The 22,600-nt window shown below is 32.2% G+C and overlaps 8 protein-coding genes and 1 non-coding gene across 9 annotated transcripts; 3 read left to right on the top strand and 6 right to left on the bottom strand.

The window, feature by feature from the left end:
- Window positions 1-1,559: 1,559 nt before the first annotated feature.
- Window positions 1,560-6,203, bottom strand: SCDLUD_004407 (pleiotropic drug resistance family ABC transporter; the record flags this gene model as incomplete). Its single annotated transcript, XM_046078870.1, has 1 exon — window positions 1,560-6,203. One exon carries the CDS (start codon window positions 6,201-6,203, stop codon window positions 1,560-1,562), a length of 4,644 nt encoding a protein of 1,547 aa, XP_045934019.1.
- A 1,493-nt stretch (window positions 6,204-7,696) lies between these two features.
- On the bottom strand, window positions 7,697-9,535 carry SCDLUD_004406 (uncharacterized protein; the record flags this gene model as incomplete). Its single annotated transcript, XM_046076951.1, has 1 exon — window positions 7,697-9,535. The coding sequence occupies one exon, from the start codon at window positions 9,533-9,535 to the stop codon at window positions 7,697-7,699; it is 1,839 nt and encodes a 612-aa protein (XP_045934018.1).
- Window positions 9,536-9,616: 81 nt separating this feature from the next.
- Window positions 9,617-9,736, bottom strand: SCDLUD_004405. The gene is made up of 2 exons: window positions 9,698-9,736; window positions 9,617-9,661 (listed from the first exon to the last, which is right to left on the bottom strand). It is a non-coding gene; the product is annotated as a tRNA-Leu (tRNA).
- A 594-nt stretch (window positions 9,737-10,330) lies between these two features.
- SCDLUD_004404 (uncharacterized protein) lies at window positions 10,331-11,101 on the top strand (the record flags this gene model as incomplete). The annotated part of the gene is made up of 1 exon (XM_046078871.1): window positions 10,331-11,101. A coding segment is annotated over one exon (771 nt), but the record flags the coding sequence as incomplete, so codon positions are not given.
- A 20-nt stretch (window positions 11,102-11,121) lies between these two features.
- Window positions 11,122-13,119, bottom strand: SCDLUD_004403 (Zn(II)2Cys6 transcription factor; the record flags this gene model as incomplete). The annotated part of the gene is made up of 1 exon (XM_046078872.1): window positions 11,122-13,119. The coding sequence occupies one exon, from the start codon at window positions 13,117-13,119 to the stop codon at window positions 11,122-11,124; it is 1,998 nt and encodes a 665-aa protein (XP_045934016.1).
- A 654-nt stretch (window positions 13,120-13,773) lies between these two features.
- Window positions 13,774-14,973, bottom strand: SCDLUD_004402 (uncharacterized protein; the record flags this gene model as incomplete). The annotated part of the gene is made up of 1 exon (XM_046081622.1): window positions 13,774-14,973. The coding sequence occupies one exon, from the start codon at window positions 14,971-14,973 to the stop codon at window positions 13,774-13,776; it is 1,200 nt and encodes a 399-aa protein (XP_045934015.1).
- A 912-nt stretch (window positions 14,974-15,885) lies between these two features.
- Window positions 15,886-16,611, top strand: FAU1 (5-formyltetrahydrofolate cyclo-ligase; the record flags this gene model as incomplete). Its single annotated transcript, XM_046078873.1, has 1 exon — window positions 15,886-16,611. One exon carries the CDS (start codon window positions 15,886-15,888, stop codon window positions 16,609-16,611), a length of 726 nt encoding a protein of 241 aa, XP_045934014.1.
- A 146-nt stretch (window positions 16,612-16,757) lies between these two features.
- On the bottom strand, window positions 16,758-17,567 carry FMP10 (Fmp10p; the record flags this gene model as incomplete). The annotated part of the gene is made up of 1 exon (XM_046078874.1): window positions 16,758-17,567. The coding sequence occupies one exon, from the start codon at window positions 17,565-17,567 to the stop codon at window positions 16,758-16,760; it is 810 nt and encodes a 269-aa protein (XP_045934013.1).
- A 1,135-nt stretch (window positions 17,568-18,702) lies between these two features.
- On the top strand, window positions 18,703-22,584 carry SET5 (S-adenosylmethionine-dependent methyltransferase; the record flags this gene model as incomplete). Its single annotated transcript, XM_046078875.1, has 1 exon — window positions 18,703-22,584. The coding sequence occupies one exon, from the start codon at window positions 18,703-18,705 to the stop codon at window positions 22,582-22,584; it is 3,882 nt and encodes a 1,293-aa protein (XP_045934012.1).
- Window positions 22,585-22,600: the final 16 nt, after the last annotated feature.

Raw genomic sequence — 22,600 nt, 5'->3', positions numbered from 1 at the left:
ACCTCTGGTGACGTGATTATTTTTAAAAAAATAGCAAATGAATCGTTGTTATTAAAGAGTGGATAGAAGGGTCTTTTTGTATTTTCTTTTCTCTCATTTTTTTGAATAGCTTTGTTAGAACCGAAGTACTTATACAAAGTAAAGTAGAAAAAAATGAAATATTTTAACGTTAAATTGTAAAGTTGTTAATAGTAAATCTTTTTGTTTATTTTAGCTAAAAGAAAATAGTATTTATGAAAAGTAATGGTAAGCAATCTGAAATACAAAAATACTTTTCAAAAGTTAAACAGGGTACATTTCAAATGTGTTCAGAGAAAAATCAAAAGACTTTTTTTTTTTTTTGTTTCGTATAACATCATTTTCTACGAATATACTGTCAAAATGCATATCACTTTGTACGTATAGATAAAAAAGGGCAGAGAAAACTTCACCAAAAATATTTACTTGCTTGTATCAACTACATACATAACATTGCACGTGATACGTTCGTATAAAAAGTATTTTTCAAAAAAAAAAAAAAAAAAAAAAAAAAGGAATAGAAAAAAAAAAAACTAGTTTTAAACGAACTGTGATTATAAAAAAGATTAAGCACTTTTATTGATTAAATTCTGAGCAAGAACATTTCGCCGAATTATTCCCTCCCTACGCTTTTCTTCTTTTCAATCTGAATTAAATAAGATTGAAAATGTAAACAAAAATATAAAACCAGTAATAAAACTTATAACCCTGTAAAATGCTTTAAGTATTATCACAACTAGCTAACTTGATATCAAATAATTTGCATTATATTAGCAATAATATTACATTACATAGTCATTATTTTCATATTTTAGAGCAAATGTGTAGTGTGATAATATACTCTATTACCTGCTTGTCCCTCTTTAAATCTTTTTATTTTTCCATAAGCAAAATAGAAAAGGCTTAAGTTTTTTGATGAGATAGGTGTATAAAAGATTAATCAGTCGGAAATACTGGATTCCATTTATCTGTTGGAAACACATAATAACTAGTAGGTTGCAACTATGTGTACAAGAAACATTGCTACAAGTTCTTCTCACCAAGTCAATTTTTATATTACGAGTAATTTCTAAACGAATAAATTGATCCACAGCTGTTTCTTTGGCTAACAATTAAATTGGACGGCTAATAACATTTTATCTTGTAAACTGGCTGTATACTACAACAAACTTCGTAGAAATAATGTGTTTCCCCAAGCATTGTTTGGAGCGGCATTGTTTTTAATCCTACAGGGAATTGTTTATGTTTGTAATTTTTTACCTATATTTTTAAACTCAAAAACCATTATAAATGCCTTTAAACATATTTTATCCTTCATCCCCTTTTTATTTTTTATCACCAGACATTCTAAATTCTACAAAAGAATTGAGCGGTTGGTAAAAGATCTTTTTTTTTTTTTTTTGTTAATTTAATATCGCATGTAAACGAAGGCTTCATGTTACGAGCGCTCATTTAATAAACGACAATCCAAGAAGAAGAAAAAAAAAAAAGAAAAAAAGATAAGATATACATATATATATATATATATAAAATAAAAAAATTTAACGTCTAATTAGGTTTTTTAGATAGTTTGTTATTTTATTATTCTTTGGGACCCTAAACACCCAATAAAAGAAAATAGCAAAGATATAATTAATCGCGATATAACAAATAAAAATACCCCAATTTCTCCACCTTTTGGAATAATGAGACGAGACACTACTTAAAAACGCATTGGTATCAGAAACCGTGCACAATGAGCATGTGCCAGTAGCATTGGGATCAAGTAGGTAGCCAGTACCAGCATTAGTTAAATATGTACCCAAATATTCTTGGCATGTTTTACCAGCTGGTGGAATTAGCTGCACATATTCATATGGCGAACATTTAACATAAGTGTTAGCCACAGCAGTAGATAAAGCACCATCAATAAAATAAGTTAATGGTGAGACCCTATACATAAAAATCCAAAAACGAGGCATTGCTTTGGGAGTAACTAAAACACCGCAAAATGCTAGCAATAGGGTGAATGTTAAAGTGGCTAAATTACCACCATTCCCAGCTATTTCAAATGGGGTAGCCACCATCAAAGCATAAGAGCCAATATATGTGAAAAAAGCTGTCGATAATAACCAAAATAATGCACCTCTTTCATGCAATTGCTCAGATGTTGGCGCATTTCTGTAAAAGGCTACTGGATAGTAATAGATGAAATAAGCAACTGTACCTGTTAACACATTCCATGGAACTTCAACGATAATTTGCGACACAATAAAAACCTTCCAAGAAAAAGTTCTTGAAGGCCTTTCTCTGACCTCGTATAAATCTCTTTGTTTGGTAAAATTAGGCAAATATTGTTGTAGCACAGGTGTAAATAACACAGTAAACATGAAAACCGACAACATTTGATTTTGCAAACCTTGTAAACTATGGTCTGCTTTGAAAAAAGTGAACCCAATAAATAATTCAGCATAGATAGTTAAAAAAAACTTGGAATATAAATAAGATGGTGTTCTCCAATACTGTTGAAATAAACGCACAGTAACCAAACGGCATTGATAAAAAATACTGGTGGCGAATTCAGAGCTTAATGACTTTTGGTCCTCTTCGGTACTATTATTGGAAGCCTTTTTTGGAAGAGTTTGTTCCATATGGGTTAATTCTTCAATAACTTTAGCATGTTCCTCACTTTTTAGCCAAACTTCATGATAATCTTGGTTTGCATGTGTGCCAGGAGCAGCGCCAATAATCTCCAACATCCATTCGGCAGGATTAGCATCCTCTGGGCACTTATGAGCACCATTTTCTTCGAAATAGTTGATCATTGTTTTACAACCTTTGCCCAAATCTCCAAAATAGACGGTTTTACCTCCACGTTGCATAAACAATAATCTGTCAAACTCTTGCATCAACAAAGCAGAAGGCTGGTGAATGGTACATAAAATAGCTTGGCCATTATCAGCCAACTTTCTCATCAATTGACAGATAGACCAAGCTGTCTGCGAATCTAACCCGGAAGTAGGTTCATCTAAAAACAACAATAATTTGGGTTTGGCTGCTAATTCAACACCAACAGTCAATCTCTTTCTTTGTTCCACATTCAAACCTTCACCAGAAACACCAACAACCGCATCAGCGTATTGTTCCATTTCCAAAATTCTAATCACTTCCTCCACATACTCATCTTTTTCTTGCTTGGAAACAGAACTTGGTTGTCTTAGATAAGCTGAAAACCTTAAAGATTCCCTAACTGTTGCTGTACTCAAATGCAAATCCTGTTGCTGACAATAGCCAATAGATCTGGGAAATGAATTATCACGCACATGACCATCAACAAAAATATTCCCAGTGATAACACCCATAGTGACACGTGAAGCTAAACAATCCAACAATGTGGTCTTACCAGCACCTGAAGCACCCATCAACGCAGTTAAAGTACCTGGTTTAACCCATCCATCAACCCCATCTAGAATCCTTTTAGTTTCATTTTTAATCTTAACTTCATATTTTACATCCCTCCAGTGGAAAATAGCATTCGATGTAAACAAGTTGAACTCCTCATTATTGCTGCTGGAAGTGGAATTAGAGGAATCATTCAAAACAAGTTCTTTATTTGGAGCTGATGCCATTTTTTCGTTATCACCACCGCTTTCGATATCAAGCTTCTTTTTAGGATGCAACTTTTTCATTCTTCTAACGACACTAGCTGGGAAAACCAAAACTTCACCCTTTTGTTTTGCGCTTTCGTTATATTCACTGAAAACCAAATAAACACCCAAAAAGAAAACTGCATAGGCACAAGCCACACCAAACCCCCGCCATTTGTGTTTGTGCAGATAGCCATAAGCCAATTCTAAAAACCTATCACCGCTAACATAGGACTCCCCAGCTACAGCACCAACACTGGAGCATACCTGATTAGTTAAAGATACATCAGAATAACCGGGGCCTCTTGGGATGAATTCTTCACATAAAAATTCCCTACCGTGAAACTCGTTGATCATCAAGGATTCAAAAATGTATTGGATAGGATTGATCCAATAAATCCACTTGGACCAAAGCAACATTTTAGTTTTTGGAATAACAAACCCAGCAAACATAGCCATGGCTAACAAAAAGATACAAGCTGGGACCATTGCTTCCGGGAAACTGTTGGAGGCAGAACCGATACATCTGAAAATATGCGACATACCCAATGTACACAAAGCATTCATGAGTAAAAAGAAAAAGAAAAATCCGGGCTTTCTTCTGTAATTTACCATGAAGTAAAACACAATATTAAAACACAAACAAACTATAGCCTTGGATGGTAACTCGGAAATGACAGACGAAAGTGCTTCAGCAGATGGGTGGTATAAGGCATATCTCTTGTGTTTTTCCACAATTGGTCTAGCTTCAAACAAAGACATAATTTCTAATAAGGACGAGAAGGCGTTGAACAAAACGGCTATAAACATACTGGCACCACGGGAATAAAATGTTGCTGCTGTAGTGTGCAGCATGACTTTATAAAACATTGAAGATAAAAGTAGAGCCATTGCAGAATTACCAATCACAGTAAATAGCGTCAACCCCATATTATTTCTTATTCTTTGGAAATTTCTAATCAATAAATATCTTACTTGCATATTATAATTCAATATATACGGCGAACTTGGTCTAGATCTCTTTGATTGTCTGGCAACGTGAGCCTCATGAATTTCTTTTTTGGCAACATCGTCATTTTTTTTCAAATATTCATCAATGTCTACTAGCAATTGTTTATAGTCTTGTGAATTCTTCCAATAGTGTTCCATTTCTTCGGCAGTAGTTGGCACCTTAATTCCACGCTTAATATAATCAGGATTAATAATACGTTCAGCTGGATTGGTGACGGCCGTTAAAAAATCAGCCGTTGTTTGTCTTGCTGGCGAGACATATCCCATTTCCTCAAAGTATTTTTTGGCCCTATTACCATACCCGAAAAAAATCTGATACCCCTCACTCAAAACAGAAACTTTGTTAAACAAGTTATAGGCATCTTGCGAACATTGGTAAATGGCAACACAGGCACTGGAATTGGTGATATCTGCACTTGTTTTTAAGGCTTTTACAAATTCCAATGAAGTAGCAGAATCCAACCCTCTAGTAGCGTTATCCCAACATTGGAATTTGGAACCACAAATAGAAACTTCAGAGATAGAAACTCTCTTGCGCTCACCACCAGAAACACCACGAATAAAATCGTCACCCACTTTGGTATCTCGTGTATGACTCAAACCATAGGTGGCCATGGTGACTTCCGTGATGTGTTTGGCAAATTCTTCTCTGCTAACTCCTTTAATACGATTTCTTGGGGTGACTAACCGAGCAACAGTATTCAAAGTCTGATAAACAGTCAAATGAGGGAAATGGATATCAGCCTCAGCGTTATAAACAACATCTCCTCTATAATGTTTTTTAATTTCTTTTGGAGTTAGACCTTCATATGAAATAATACTCTCTGGATCAATACTAAAACCGTGGGTATTAGCAGAAATAGATTTCAACAAGGTAGTACAACCAGAACCAGGTCTACCCAAAACAACCAATAATTCACCTGGTTTTATTAGACCATCCATAGATTTTAAAATATCAAAGGTGTCACCCTCTCTCTTTCTCCTTAAATGGCGATAGATAAATTGAAGGATCTTGATTGGCATATTGCCAATGGTTGATTGATAAGAAACATCATTGGAATCACCGCTAGCTCTTAAGTTTTTATAGCAGCAGCCCAAAACATAAGGTTTATAGTAATCAGGATCATTGTTCATAATCCTGCTCAAGTTTTGAACCCAACAAACAGAAGAAAATTTATCGCTATTAGGATCTAGTCTAGGATCGTAATTTTTGTCAGAACTATCAGAAAAAGCGCATATATTAGTTTTGGCATCATTGTTATCTGAGTAGAGGCTATTATTATTATTGCTGTCAGTATTATCATGAAAAGATTTTTGGACATTAGATTGGGAAATGGAATTATTGGTGAATGTACGAGCTAAATTTCTAATATTATTTTCGGCCTGATTATCTAAACCTTTGAATTTGTTAGATTGGTCAATGGGTGAATATGAACTAGAACTATCAATCTCTTGTTTTCCATTAATAATTACTGATGACAGGCCGTTCTTCTCACAATTATCATTATTTTCCCCATCATTTTCATAGGGATTATCGGTATAAGACATTATTGTATAATGTTTGGTATCTTTATTGTTTTTGAGTCTTTATCCTTTTAGCAAAGTGTTTTTAATAAACATTTTTAATCAAAGTAACCCATTAATAAAAAAAAAAAAAACGTATCCCTTCATGCATATATATATATTTATTTATTTCTATCATTAGAAATTAAAACTTACCTTCTCATCGATTAATCAAAGTTAAAAAAAAAAAAGAAGAAGTGTAAACAGAAAATAAAGTAAAGTTTATTCTTAATATCTTTTATACACGGAAAATGTGACATTTTGTACTTATTGTCTCTTTCTTACACGGAGAAAAAAGGAACAAAGCAAAACAAAACTGCTACAATCGCTTATTTGTTACATGGAAGAAAAGATCCAGAAACGTGTATAGGCGCATTGTAAACAGAAGAAAAAAAAAAAACAATAACAATTCCAAGTAAAGAAAAAATGATTAATTTTTTTTTTTTTATTATTTTTAAATTTAACTTATAATTTAATCATTACCCCTTTTACCTAGTAAAATGGAAAGCTTAGAAGGTAAAACAATCTATATGTCTAATAGAGAAATGCAATGTGTATAGAAATTTTCGAGAAATTAATCACAGCGAGAAAAAGAGAACATATCGAAGCATATATTATATTATGTAGTAAAAAAAAAAAAAAAAAACTAAATTGCATGCCAATTAACTACGTTTAGACCAAGCAGAGATATACTCATTTAATATATATACACAAGGTGAAATGATCATAATGTTAGAATTTTTTGTCAAGACGAACAAAGACTATATTGTATTAAAAAACATGAGTAGATAAAATTATTGATAATGGGGCACATGTATTTCACCATAAAAACCTTTAACTACGTTTTATATTTTGTCTATGTCTAAATTTCTAAATAAGTAACATCTATAACCATATCAAGATTCCATCTAAAAGTTAAATGCATTCTAAAGGATTACAGCTTCATTTTCAAACGTCCTTGGGTTCACTTATAATTAAATGTGTTTCATAGTGGGGTGATAGTGCATTTTTTTGTAAAATAATAATAATAATCTTACAAACGAGAATTAAAAAAAAAAAAAAACAAATAAATTACGGACAAATTAAAAGATGTAATAACATTTTATTTTAATGTAACCAAATAATGTCTATATCTTTAATAAAAGCAAATGATCAGCAACAATATAATAGAATCAGATATATTATTATTCGTCCATATTTATACACAAAATATTGGGTAGGTAATTTTTCCTTTCACAAAATAAATAATAACAATAACTGCAGATTTGAAAAATGAAACAGGTGTTAAAAAAAAAAAAAAGTATTTTATTTATCTGGAAAAATATCAGATGACCAGCAGGCAACACTTTCGCACATACAGAAATAATAGGTTTTCCAAAACTCTATGAGTAGTACCACGTCAGAAAATCAAACTCACTTTCCATTTAATAACATATACATACCTTTTCTTTTTTCTTTTTTTTTTTTTTTTTTGAAAATCATTCAAGTAGAGCCTTAATGTGAGGTCCCAAAATTAATCTAGATACAAAATAACCAATAAAAAAGGTAGAGGGAATAAAAACTACCCAAAACAAAGTATCTAAAAATTGATGATTTTTATTATCATCAGCATTCTCCCTTAGCCCTGCCTGATATTTTTCATCACATTCTGGTTCTAATATATTCTGTTCCTTATTATCTTCTTTTGTTAGCTGCAATAAGCCATTCAAAAATAAATATAATTCGATTGAATTTACATTAAAGTAATGGATATACAAGTGATCGGGATACAATAATAAATTGCTTGTACTAGGCGATGATGAACGGTTGTAAGGATTAAACTGCAAGTTCAGCATTGCATAGTATAATTCTTTTCCATATCCTTGATCAATTATACCCATGATATAGCGATTAAATTTTTTTTTATTAATCCAACGAAGTAACAAAAAAAACAGTCTGGATAATAAGTAAGTAGCAGCTGCCGGATACCAAATTATTCCTATGCGAGAATAGCATCTTGTTCCGATAACAATAGGATAATTACTATCACCTTCACTAAAAGCAAAACCAAAGCTGGAAAGCACTGATTCATAATTTTTATTCACTAGGACTGAAATTTTAAAAAACGTTGCTAATGCAATGGAAGACAGAATAAGTAAAAGAACAAAGGTAAAAAAACTATATTTGGTATATATTTTTTTTCTTTTCATTAATTGTAATAATATGAGGGTGTAAATTTGGTCGTCTTTTTTTGTTTTATTTGTATCACAACTTTCAAACATGTTTCCAGACAAGTAAAGTTTCTTTTTTCCAAAAGGCAATCCACACAAGGTGATTATATTTTGTTCATCTGTGGAAGGTTTTATTATATAAATATCAGAAACTTTGTTCTTAATCTCATATTCACTATTATTGCATAGTTTCATTAAATTTTGATACAAACTATAATTTTCTTCTTCCAGTTTCCTCGAGTTTCTAATATTTACCTTAGGGGAAAGAAACATAATATAGATACCTATATAGCTAATAAATCTTGGTAAGGCTATAATTAATAAGCCAATTAATGAGCCAAATAGTGATCCATATAGCAATGCAAGTAAAAATAACGGAAGACCAACAGTAAAAATTAAATTCGATTCGACAATGATAATTACCATAAAAAAGAGCATTATAAAAGGGAATACAACGAGTAAAGTGTAAAATATAAACCCCCTTAATTTAAAAAAATTGTTTGCTTTGGAAATCCTTTTATTATTATTATTATTATTATTATTATTATTATTAGTGATCAGGCTTTTCTTGTCGTTATTACTCTTATTATTGTTAGAATAACCATAATAAATTCCCCTAGATACCAAAACAGAAACTAGTTTTAATAGCCCAAAAAATATCAACAGTAAAATATCAAAAATAGCCTTATTTGAAAACTCATAAAAATCATTGTTGTTTTTATAATTATTTTCAATCTTAAGTTGAAGCTTATTTTCTGATGAATAAAATATCATAGCGATGCAGGAACTTAATTCAGATGCTCTAAACCACAGCCATAAAAAAACATTTGATAGAAGAAAAACTATGCTAATAGTTAATAAAAGACACAATCCCTGAACAATTTGTAACAATAATTCAGATCTGGTTTTCTCGAGGTTATCAGTTTTATTGATATACTTACTTAATCCAGGAGGCAACCTAATACTATCATTACTGGACAATTTTTTGTATTGCCTGATAGTAATAATAATATCACAACATTTGGGTATTATTAGCAATAAATAAGCAAAGTATTTTGATAACATTTGCTCCTTTATTTTTTTTAAAAAAATATTACTGCCATGCATAATGCTGCTTCTAATCTTTGTTTGAGCAAATTCATATTTTTTTATGAAAAAAATAAATATTTACAACTGAAAAAAAAACATTGGTTGCTAAGAGATTCGAACTCTTGCATCTTACGATATCCGAGTGTTCATTACTGTTGTTAACAATGAAGGTAAACTAATACTTGAATCGGACGCCTTAGACCGCTCGGCCAAACAACCATTTGATGTTAATTTAAAAAAATATCTTAATATATTACTGTATACAATACAAAGCTTAAGCTCATTCCTTTTTTAAAACAGTTTTTTTTAAACCCGTTTTTCCGCTTTCACGTTTCTCTCATGTGCCCCTTATTGCCTTATTTTTTAAAAGTTACTTTACAATCGTAAAAAATAATCAATCTTTAAAAAGATAAAGACATATTCATTACCATCACCGGTGTTCCATTTATCTCCTTTAAACAAGATATATATGTACATATATTTACACTAAAAATGGAACCAATGCCAGGCAGTTTTATAGAAGAACAGGAAGAAGTTCCCGATAAAAACATAAAATGGTACCAAAAAGTTTTCAATAAAGAATTGTTATATTATATAACATTAAAAGCACCACTATTAATAGTATACGGGGTATTCAGTACCTGTATTGAAATATTCCACAAATGCATTAAAATATCTTCTATTTATAGATATAAAAATGTGTCGCATGAAAACAATCTAAGAAAATTTATTTTGGATTCTAAAATTCCAGATCAAGATGAACACGAGTACTTGACACCTTATTTATGTGGTTCATACGTTGAAAGTTTAAACAAGGCCAATGAACAGGGAAAATTTGTATTTATTTTTTTACAATCCACTCTATTAGATAATTCGTCACAAGTTACCAATAATGTTTTAAAGGAATTGGCTCCACTTTTGAAAAAGTACCAAGGTGTTTTCTGGATGGGTGATATCTCCTCAAATACCGAAGCTTTGCAAGTAGCTGATATGTTTAAAGTGAAACATTGTCCTGCTTTGATTTTTCTATGTCTAGATAACAACGGCAAGTTTAAATTACAATTTAAAGTGGAAGGAAGCACGTTATCAGCCAATGTGCGTTGGAAGGAAAGACTGGAATCAAAGATAATGGAATGCTATTCACAACTTTTGAGTGTAAGGCAACAAAGAAATGTGGTTAACGAACAAAATAGACGATATGATGAATCATTGAGACGTGATCAGGAACTTGAAAGACAACAGCAGGAAGCAGTGTTAAAGGGCAAATGGTTACGCTGGAAAAATTCGGAATTGAAAGCTGAGCCCAGGAGTGGCTGCAAGATTCGTCTTACTTTTCCCGATGGTGAAAGGATTATTAGAAAGTTTGATCCAAGCTGTCCTGTCGAAGAGATTTATGCATTTGTAGAGTTGCACAGATTAAATATTACAGAAACAAGTCAAGAAAGGGTAGATTATCACTACGACTATCCTTTTATTTTAGCCACACCCGTTCCCAGAGCAGAGTTGAGGGATATCAACCAGCGTATATCTGAAAACAGTTCGATATGTCCATCAGGGAATTTGATTGTAGAAATGAACTCATAAACATTAATATATACGACTAATTATATAGCAAAGGAAATATCTATATTGGACTCTTTTAAAACTTCCCACCAAGGTTTTTTTTCTTCCCAGCAGCTGAGCATGATTCGTTTAGCTTGGATTGCACTTGTCATTCCCCTTTGAATTAAATGGTCAAGATGGTCGATGTGTACTTTTCTATGATGGCGCATGTCATCTTCTATTAAATCTGATCCGGAGCAAAAAAAAACAAATATTATGCACGAAGACGCGGATGAACCTAGTGGTATTTTTTCAAGTATTGTTGTTGAGATTGTTTCCAGTAATTTTTTCACGGATTTTGAAGAATGTGGAATGTTTAAAACTCTTCTTTTCAGTTGCAGCAATCCCGTTAACGCAAAAACCAAATTTGTTCCGCGCAAGATCAAGTAATTTTTATATTTCTTAAGGCTTTCAACACTAGAAAAATCTGTATAATGGCATTTTGCTATTAAATCGCGTTTACTTTCTGATTCATTCAGGTAATTTTCTAGGTCGAAGGACAGGTCCAGGGCTTCCACCATAATTTCATGAGTGGGAATTGATTGCTGATGGCGTTCGCGCTTCCTTATCAGTGTAGAAATATCTGACAGGAACTCCAAAACTTTCATATCCATCCCTGTAAAATATTCGATATCACTTAAATTTAGGCGTTTAGAGTCCAAATGGTCGTCGATCTTAAAATTAAATTTCCATTGATGGTCGTCATTATTGTCCTCTGGATCGAAAACAACTCTTGTGATACTGGATAAAGCGGAAACAACATCTACATAATGAAACCATCTTAGAAGGAAGTAACTTTCTTCTGATCCGATATTTGAAGGAGATATCAGCATATTTTCAAATCTTTTCTTTACGATTTTTTTGGCGCCCCATATATGGACTCTCCATTTGGATTTTTCCTGGCTGAAAAAAATATTAAAAAGTGCCAAGAGCATTACTGTTGCCAAAGTTGTATCCAAAATAGCCTTTTTCTCGTCTTTCAGTTGCATTAGAAGTTCATGCATGGTTTTTGATAAAAAAATTTCTATATCAAAGTCTGTTAATGCTTCATGGAAATCCTTTAGTTGTTCTTCTTCTTGGCTATTGTTTTTAGGATTTGGAATCAACAATTTTTTTTTATGAGTGGCACCAAACGCTAGAATCAAATTCAGCAATCCTGTAGAATTTAAAGCCATGTGTGGCAACACGGTTTTGAAAGGGTTTATGTAAATGTCTGTTGGAGCTGGAACAAAAAATTGAGAAGTTTCATTTAGATAGAAATCAAACAGATTTTTTCTAAGAGCCGCATTTACATCGTTATCCACAGGATGGAATATATCTTGACATGTGTTATGAAAGATTCTGTTTGTAGTTAAAAAAACATTACTGACGCTGTAACAGGGGGATTCACACAATGGCTGGAAATCAGAATCAACAGTGTTATCGTTTTCCAAAGTATTAGCAGACAATGGAGCTGGAAATATAGATTTTTGGTTAGTATCTAAACTATCCTCTTCAAAGTCTTCAAATTGCAAGTTAAAAGCTTCAAGTTGAGAATTGATTGATGATGGTGAATTTAGTAAAGACGGGGGAAGTGGTGAAGGTAATCCACTTGTTTCTAAAAAGTTTTTTTTCCCCTTCTGAGGAATGATTTTGTCCATTAGCGTTTTATAATTAGTTTGAATATTAGAAGTTTTGATGGGTGTTTTCTCATTTTTTTTCCTCTTTTTTTTGTGAACTTTGTTGAGACAAGATAAAGATTGGATATTAGTTATATTGTCTTCATGTTGCAATTCCTGAGTAAAATTTGTGGTAATTACGCCGGCAATAACTTTTGTATTAGGAAATTTAGAAAGAAATTGTCGTTTATCTTTATAGGGCCTCCCACCCCAAGTCAAAGTTATTGAATAGTCACAGTTGTCACGATTGCGCTTTATACAATTAGTGCACATAGGTTTATTTTCATCACATTTGATTTTTAATCTTTTGCAATTTTTACAGCCATGTCTTGATCTTTTCATTTTTTTTTTTTTTTTTTTTTTTTTTTTTTGGGTTTTCCCTCTGTTTTATGAAAAATAGGTATGTATAAAGGAGTTTATTTCTGGTAATAACCAACAGTTTTTTTTATTTTTTTTTGTTTAGTACTATGTAACAAATAAAGAAAGAATTAAATTAAAAAATAGCTATAGAGTCAAAAAGAAAATAATTCACATTGATTCAATAAAGCAGTATATTATATAAATATTCAACAAGTAATACAACCTATTGGGTTGATAAGAAATGGAAATAATTTATGCTTATTATTATCTTCTTTTTTGTACACGGAAAAAGTTCTGTTACATTTATAAAAGAGAAATCTTTAATAGTTTTCATAAAATGTTCCAATTTTATTCATAAACATTTCAAGACGTTGGCGCGGTGAATTTCGTTATCTATAAAAAAAAAAAAAAAATGTTGTATGACCATAGAAAACATTACAGAATAAAATACTTATCAATGACTAATAAAACGTTGCAATTAAAACTAATATAATCAAATTTACAAATTAATAAATAATAAGAAAAAAAAAAAAAAAAAAAATAAGCTCAGCTTTAAATACATATAATCATTTCATTTTCCCACCCGTGTTGCTACTTTTTTTCTTTTTTTTTTCTTTTATATTGTTTTAGCACCACTCAATCTAAATCAGCAACAACTCTACTCCAGTTACCATGCTTAACTCTGCCGTATTGAATATCAGCAATCCATTTGGCAATATCCTTGGTTAATTGACCAGATTGTTCACCTGGCAATAAAGGAACTTTAATATCTTTACCATTCCATCCAATTTCTTTAATTGGAGAAACAACAGCAGCAGTACCAGCACCAAATGCTTCTAATAATTCATTCTTTTCAGCCTTTTCAGCAACTTCGTTGATACTGTAGTAACGTTCGGAAATAATCCATTCTTTTGGATCTAATTTTTCTTTGGCCAAGTTCAAAATGGAATCTCTGGTGACACCTTCTAAAATAGTACCATCTAATGGGGCAGTAACTAATTCTTTCTTACCAGTTTTTTCATCCTTAAAAACGAAAAAAACGTTCATTGTACCAACTTCAGTGATATGTTTTTCTGGACCAAATAACCACAAGTTTTGTTGGTAACCTCTCTTGGCGGCTTGCAATTGAGGCAAAATGCATGGAGCATAATTGGCACCCAACTTTTTGTCACCAACACCACCTGGCCAAGCTCTGGTAGCATAATCAGTAGCTTCTAATCTAACGGCTTTGAAACCAGTCTTGTAGTAAGGACCGACTGGAGAACAGATAACATACAACAAGGCCTTATCTGGATATCCTACACCCAAACCTTCACTGGTACCTATCATAGTAGGACGGATATACAAAGAGTAACCTTGGCCTTGAGGAACCAAATGTTTATCTTGTTCAATTAATTTACCAATTAATTTGATCAATTCATCAGATTCAAAAGTTGGCAAACAAATTCTGGCGGCACTCTTGTTCATTCTTTGCATGTTTTTGTCTGGTCTAAACATGGTAATTTTGTTGTCAGGAGTTCTGTAAGCTTTCAAACCTTCAAATAATTCAAAAGCGTAGTGGAAAACACAAGTGGATGGATCCAAAGACAAGTTACCATATGGTTTGATTATTGGAGCATCCCATCCCTTTTCTTCAGTCCATTCAATGGTTAACATGTGGTCGGTAAAAGTTCTACCAAAAACCAATTGGTCATTTGGTTTTGGCTTAGATGGGGTTGAAACGTTTGTAATTTTAACTTTAGAAGCATCTAATGGTGCAGTACTCATTGTTCTGATTAAGGATGCTATGCTATGATTGTTTCTAGCAAATAATTTGGAGATGTTATTTCTCAACATGATGGATTAAAAATAGTATTATTTGATGTGGAATAAAAGTTATTTATGAAAAATTGGAAAGTGTGAAAACAAAAAGGGAAAAAATGAGTATATTTATATATATTAACTATTTGTTGCTAATTCAGTGAAGTTTAGATTAGCTTATGACTGTTTTTTTGTCTTTGTTTTTTTTCTTTATGGAGATGTTAATAGAAGAAAATATGGCGGATGTATTTTATCTTTGCAGGGGGAAAAAAAAAGAAAAAGAAAAAGAAAAAGAAAAAGAAAAAGAGAAAAAGGACTAAAATTTAATAGTAATAACTTTTGCAGTATTATTTTAATTAGAATTTAACCGAAGTTCTATATAAAATTTATAGATTAATTAAGTCTTTTGGAGAAAAAAAAAAATAAAGTTTATATAAAAACAAAAACAAAAACAAAAACAAAAACAAAAAATTATGATATTTAAAATCCGTTTTTTATATACTGTAATTTTTTTTTTTTTTTTTTTTTTTTTTTCCACTGCAGAAAAAACAAATCTTTAAATTCATAGCATTGAATATAAAACGCTGATGTGATAAATATATTAAAATAAAAAAAGGTTAATGAGTAATAGATATAAAAAAAACCACCAATAAACATCGCTTTTGTACAGAAATTATCTTTTATTTTTTATTTTCTTCACTTAATTTCCGCAGAAATCAAATCTAATCCACGCTTCTTCTACGCCTGCCGCTACCGGCCATGAATATACCAAATCACGGCACATCTATTTTAATAATAATCACTATCCAAACATTTTATCATAACTTTTATTTATACACATCCATATATAATCCTATCATCATCACGTTATTTATAAATTATTATTCCCACCCAATAAATTACTAATACTTAAGGAGAAAAAAAACAAAAAAACAAAAAAAAAAACAAATGCTTAATCCTGTCACAATCAAGACGTCACGAACTGTTAGTAGTATCGTACCTACCACTAATAAGAAATTACTTCGAAAAAATGTTAAAAATAGATTGAAAATTATCTCACAGAGAGAATTAATTAAGCAATCCGATGTGATACTGAACAAATTGAAACCCATACTACTGGAACAACAAACACAAAAAGGTGCGAGCTTGGGTATTGGGTGTTATATGAATATGGATGCTTCAGAAGTAAAGACTTTAAATATTATCAACTTTTTATTTGAGAATGGGTTTACTGTATATTTGCCAAAATGTACTTCAACAAAGGAAAGCGGTCAAATTAATTTAAGAACACCACAGCTAGATATACATCATCCACATTTAACTTTCCATCAAATGGTGAGCTTTCAACATGTGTTAGATCTAAAACCAAGTGGCAAGTTTAAATTAAAGGAACCCTCCGATGAATCTGCAGGTGCACATCCGCCTAATGATATAGACGTATTATTAGTACCTGGGGTGGCATTTAATTTGCATAATATGGCCAGATTGGGTCATGGGTGTGGTTACTATGACGATTATATATATAGGCATGCGCATTATAACAATAAACGTCCCTTACTGTTGATTGGTCTGGCATTAAAAGAACAAATCATTGAACAAGATATACCTTTGGAAGAGCATGACCGTAAATTAGACTGTATAATAGTGGGAGATGGGACTGTAAATTGGAAATAAATAAATGAATAAATAAAAGGTGGGTAAATGAACAAGTATATAAATAGATAGATAAATAAATAAATAAATAAATAAATAAATAAATAAATAAATAAATAAATAAATAAATAAATAAATAAATAAATAAATAAATAAATAAATAAGTATTATGGCAAAGTAAACACACCAGTACCTTTAACTAAGGTTCTTTTACCATTTTCGTTCATGATTTCTGCTTCCAATTTCCATTTGTGTGGTGTCAACTGTTGTAAGCTAACGGATCTAATGACTACAAATTGATTAGCAAAAGTAGGGAATTTATAAGAAATGTTGAGTTTATTGGTTTCCTCCACATCACAATCTTTTATCAATTTAATGCTGTTTCTCATAAAATCCTCCATTATAGTTGCCAAAACACCTCCATGAATAATAAATGGATACCCTGTTAATTTCATGCCTAGATGGTAAATACCAACGGTTTGTAAAATAGCAGGATTATAATAAAATTGAGGGTCAATGGCAACTCCACCTGGTGTTTTCAAAGTTTTATCAATTAATGTGTTAGCCTTGTTATATATCTTGGCATAACCTGCATTTTCTAGCTGAGAAGAAATAGATAAATTATTCAATCTATTAGTTAAAGAGTTTTCATAATCTAAAACTTGTTGAGAATTTTCCGGGAGATCATCGTATTTGATAGATGCCATAATATCCATAAATGTCATGTGCTGGGTAACAAACCAACCCAAACCAAACGAAACACCAAAAATCAAAATCTTGAATAATTTTTGGTTAGATTTGTTTTTTTGTTTTTCATTGATACTAAACCTATTTTCGACAGAGTTGTATTTGTTATCATAGGTAATGGGTTTTTGAAACAAGATGTTATTAACAGTACTGAATTTTCTATATTTTAAACTAAATCTATTGGTACTTTTAAAGATATGTTTAAGATAAGAAGGTCTTAGACTTAACATATCGAATATTAATAATGTGTTTGCTTTGTTGTTGGCAAGAGTTGAAAATTGTTTTTATAAGGATACCAAAATTATACAAGAGTTTTATTTTTAGCTTGTATGTTATAACGATTCAGTAAAGTATCCGAATCTTTATTCAGATGTCCGAAATGAAGATAATATTCGAATAATAATTTTCAATTTAAAAGATAAACAAATGTCTCTCTCTGTGTGGTTTAAAACCAATGAAAATAAAAAGAGGGATTTGAAGTACACGTCGTTTGTCCTTCTCATTTCGCCTTCCCACCCCCCTTTTTTTATTTTTATTTTGTTTTGTTTTCGTTTTCGTTTATTCAACTTGTACAGTACTTTCTGTGTATGCAGGTCATCTGCGGTATCTCTTAGTAAATGTTTTTTTTTTTTTTTTTTTTTTTTAATACATAACGAAAAGTTCGTTTAATAAAAAGTTGACGGTGGCAAATCAAAAAATAACGCATAGAAAATTTAGATAAAAAAAAAAAAAAAAAAAAAAAAAAAAGAATAAATAATTAAGTAAATAAAAAAACACCCGCCAACAAATTACCAAATCATAAATCTGTGATATTGACAGTCAACGACAACAAACCTTTTCGATTTGTTTATAGTTTATAATATATATGTGATCTTACGTTCTCTATGGCTTTTTCTTTCTCTTTTTCCCGGTTCCTTAGATCTTATATATAAACTATGATTTCTTAAAGCTCAAATTACTTTCAATCACTTACTTTTCTCCTTTGCAATTTTTTTTTTGTCTCTCTCCTACCTTAATTCTTTATTTTTTTCTTCTCTTGCTTTCAACAGCTTATTGAATCAAAACGAGTTATTACCCTTATTAGCTGTTTTCTTTTTCCTAATCGTGGTGAAAAAAAGAGAAGGAAAATTTTAGCTATTGCTGTTTCTTTATTACCAATCCCTGTTGCTTCCTAATAACAGAAAGAAAGAAAGAAAAAAAAAAAAAAAAAAAAAAAAAAAGATAAAATCAAATAAAACTTTTGTACTAAAAGTTTCTGTTTTACTGTAAGTTTTTTCTTCAGTGTCATAAATATATAAAAAAAAAAAAAAAAAAGAAAAAAAGAAAAACAATTTTCACAGATAGTATAAAATCACAGAATCCAGAATGGGCAAGAAAGACAGAACTATTGTTGAAACCGTTGTCTTAAATGATATAAAAAATGTGAAGAAGAAGGAAAAGTTAATGACTGTCAAGGTGGATCCGAAATTAGCCAAAACAAGGGCTAAAAGTAAGAAAATTGGACTTTCTCTTAGTAGAAAATCAAGTCGTGGTAGCAACTCCAGCGATGATTCAAGTGATGATTCAAGTGAAGACTCCAGTGATGATGATAAAAAGAAAAGAAAGCCCAAAAAAACTCTGCTAGTTGATGCTAAAAAGGCACTGCCGTCCGCTGAGTCGAAGTTGGTCGAAGAAGTTTTATCGTATTTCCAAGAAATTCCAGAATGTCAAGATTATTCTGCTGAAGAACTGTATCAAATATATCTTGAGAAAAACGATCCCAATTTCAATTCCAAGAACGTTAATCCTTTTTCAAGATCAAATAATACGTATGGCAGTCGTAGTAGTAGCGGTGGTTTAGGCTCTCCAATTCCTCCAATTACCCCTATTTCCCCCATCTCTCCAATCTCTCCTGTCTCTCCTATCTCCAATCCATCGATATCCCCCTTTGCTCTGCCCCTGCCCATCGATTCTAGAAAACATGGGTCTCGTAATAATTCCAAGACTTTACCCTTTAACAAGTTTGAAAAATTATTGATCACACACAATATTATATACTCTAAAAAATGCTTTTATTATTCTAACCAAATAAGAGTCGCTAAACAATACCAAGAGCCTGATTTATCGAAGGAAAACCAAGCCAATCCAGAAAACAAGTTGTATTCTGACCCATTCCAAATAGTTGTTGATCCCAACTTTAATTCTAGGGACTCAAACACCAATACCAATAGAAAACAAAAACCTTTGAAAATAGTTGCCACCAGAGACATCAAGAAGAATGACTTGGTGTTTTACGATGTTCCAGATCCCATATTATTTGTTCCACCCTTGGATAAATTAACAGTCATGCGGTTAGGATACGCTTGTAGCACTTGTGGTAATTCTACCGTCAATCAATCTACCCACTATACTATGGTTCACGGTTTAGATTGTTCCGAGTGTGACAATATCTGGTGTAGTCCGCAATGTTTCAAAATGGGTTATGCCTTTCATAAACAAGTCACACATCCTGCTATGAAACATCTTCCTATGGCTGCTGTTGCTTTCAACAAAGATAAGGTGCAGCAAAGGTATAACTCTCCAACGCATTTTTCAATTGATGGTAAAGCTTGGATAGAGTTTGAGGATTTTTGTATTGTTCATTGTTGGGTTGGTGGTTACGTTATTGGTTGCTTGATTGCCAGATTCAAAACATTTGATATCCTTTACCAGAAGTTTCCAGTTATAGACCAAAGAACTAGGGTCAGAGCCATGGATTCTGTAGGTCCAAACGGCGCGTTCGATAAAAAGGAATTGTTACCCGAAAATGGTACAGAAGTGGAATTGAATATGATTTACGAAAGTGGGTTCCGTCATATGTACAAATGTTTCCCAGGTATTAATATGCAATTTGCCCAGTATATGGAATTGGTAGGTACTTTTAATATTAATAATTATGATGGTCAGCTATATCCTTTGTATTCCTTTTTAAACCACGATTGTGAACCAAATACTCGGATTGTTAAAATTGATAACAATGAGGACCATTTATACGAAGATTTTGACGATAGTGATATTGAAGAAGAAATTTTAAAGACTGAAATCTTGAAAAATAACCCTAATATTTCTGATTTGGGGTTTACTGATAGCAGTTATTTATACACCGATATTGACACAGATACTGATTTTGAACAATTGTTAGAAAAAAGCACCAGAGGGGATAGAAGTGAAAATTCGTCTTTACTTGACATAATTGAAGAAGATGAATCAATTGATAAAGGGCGTTTAACTAATAAGCTTGTAAATGTTGATGGTGTGCCTTACGACAATAGTTCAGAAAGCAACAGCGATCAATCTTACACGACAGAAAAGGAGGAATCTCTTACCCCAGATTGGATAGATGAAAAATATGAAGTTCACAAGCATTATAAGTTTGGTGTTTATACAGAGGGTTTTATAACTGATAGTAGTGAAGAAGAGGAAGAATCCAGCAGTGAATCATCATCTTCGTCATCAGACAGTAGCGGTGATTCCTCGTCAGATAGCAGCCTTAGTGAGCCTGTTGAAGGGTTGGCCATCACAACCGATAATTTTATCGCTTTTTTGGCCAATGAAGACGAGGACGGGTACACCTCTCAAGGTCCTTCGATCCCTGAGAAGTTAAAATTGAAAAAAAAGAAGAAGAGCCATGCTAAAAAAGTTGATGATGACAAAGCTCATACCAATGAAGAAATGGAAAAAATATTGCGTAAGAAGAAGCGTAGAAAGCACAAACACAGAAAACATCGTAGCAGTTCCAGTCGTCGTCATCACCGTCATCGGACGCACTCTCATAAAAACTTGGATCCTAGTGAACAGCCAGCTACTAAGAACAACAGTGTTAGTATCACAAATGATTATGCCACCACTGAAGCACCACCTTCACTTGATCAGGAAATGGAGCATCACCAATTGAGACATGCTTCTCCACCACAAATGAAGTCTATTTCTGATTTCCGTAGCTCCAGCGATGAAGGTTTCCAAAGGGATGATCGTTTCGGTCCCGTTCCACCATCTGGTCCCCATCAATTACAGCAACAACATAGCTTTAACGATTTTAGAGAATTGCCCTCTATGCAACAAAATGGTTTCAATGAAATGAACAATGCGGGTGATTTCAGAGGTAATCAACAAATGATGTACCCTAATGGTAACTTTAACGATGGTCAAAGCCCTAATGGCTTTGGGAGTCCCAATCCGAATGGCTATGGTATTAATAGCAGACCTGATATTCAAACTGTAGGAGATTTCCAAGGTCAAGGCCAGGGCCAATACTACCAACAAAATGGGTATGTAGATCCACAACAACAGCAATACATGGGGCAAGGACAATATCCATATCCTGAACAAAATGATAACAATGGTTATGTACAGAATGGTAATTTCCAAGAGAATAATTCACAGGTGCCTCTTAGACAGGTCAACTCGTATGATTCTGCCGAGAGACAGATGCACGAGGAGGTTCAAAAGTCTTCAAAGAAAAAAAACGGTAGCAAAGTGAGAACTTTGGGTAGAAGCAAGAGTATTGGTCCTGAAATTACGAAAAGGAATCAAAAAATTAATCCGGCGTCTGATGAGGAATATGCCGAGGAGGAGTATTCTGACTTTGAGACCGAGCCTTATAATAGTGCTGGAAAGTCCATGGTTCAATTGGCGGAAGAAAATGCTAAAAGGGAGAAGCTCAGAAAAGAAAAGCATAAGGATTATATAAATAATGAACGTACTACTGACAGAAATACCGCTTTGAACTGTAAACCTTCCACTAACGTGAAAAATAAAAATGTTCGTAATAATTCACTTAACAAAACTAAACCCGAATTTGGTTTAAAGGTGTATGCCAGAAAAAACATTAAAGCAGGGGATGAGTTGACTGTGTCGTTGGTTAACCCTCTACATAACGTGCACCTGAGAAAAAGAGAATTAAGAGTTAACTATGGGTTCGACTGTGAATGTACCAGATGTGTTAAAGAGTTGGTGTATAGAAAATCCAAGCATGCCGAAAAGAATAAGAAGGGTTCGAGTTTACTGGTAAGGAAAATTACTACCAATGAACAAAAGCAACCTGAAACTAAAAATAAACATGGTAAGAAGAAACCAGTTATTAGGACTGATATTCCAGATGTGCATAAAGTTTTAAGAACTGGTAAGAAAATTGATTTGGAATTTAGCGACGAATTTGAAGCTTACCGTATTAAGAATGCAGCAATTAGATTTGATAATAAAGTTGTGGTTTACAGTGAGAGATACTAGTGTATTTGAAAAAAAT

Source organism: Saccharomycodes ludwigii, chromosome V, assembly GCF_020623625.1.
Source record: "Saccharomycodes ludwigii strain NBRC 1722 chromosome V, whole genome shotgun sequence".
Lineage (NCBI taxonomy): Eukaryota > Fungi > Ascomycota > Saccharomycetes > Saccharomycodales > Saccharomycodaceae > Saccharomycodes > Saccharomycodes ludwigii.
Note: the sequence above shows the minus strand (reverse complement) of the source record. Positions and strands in the feature narration are given on the sequence as shown.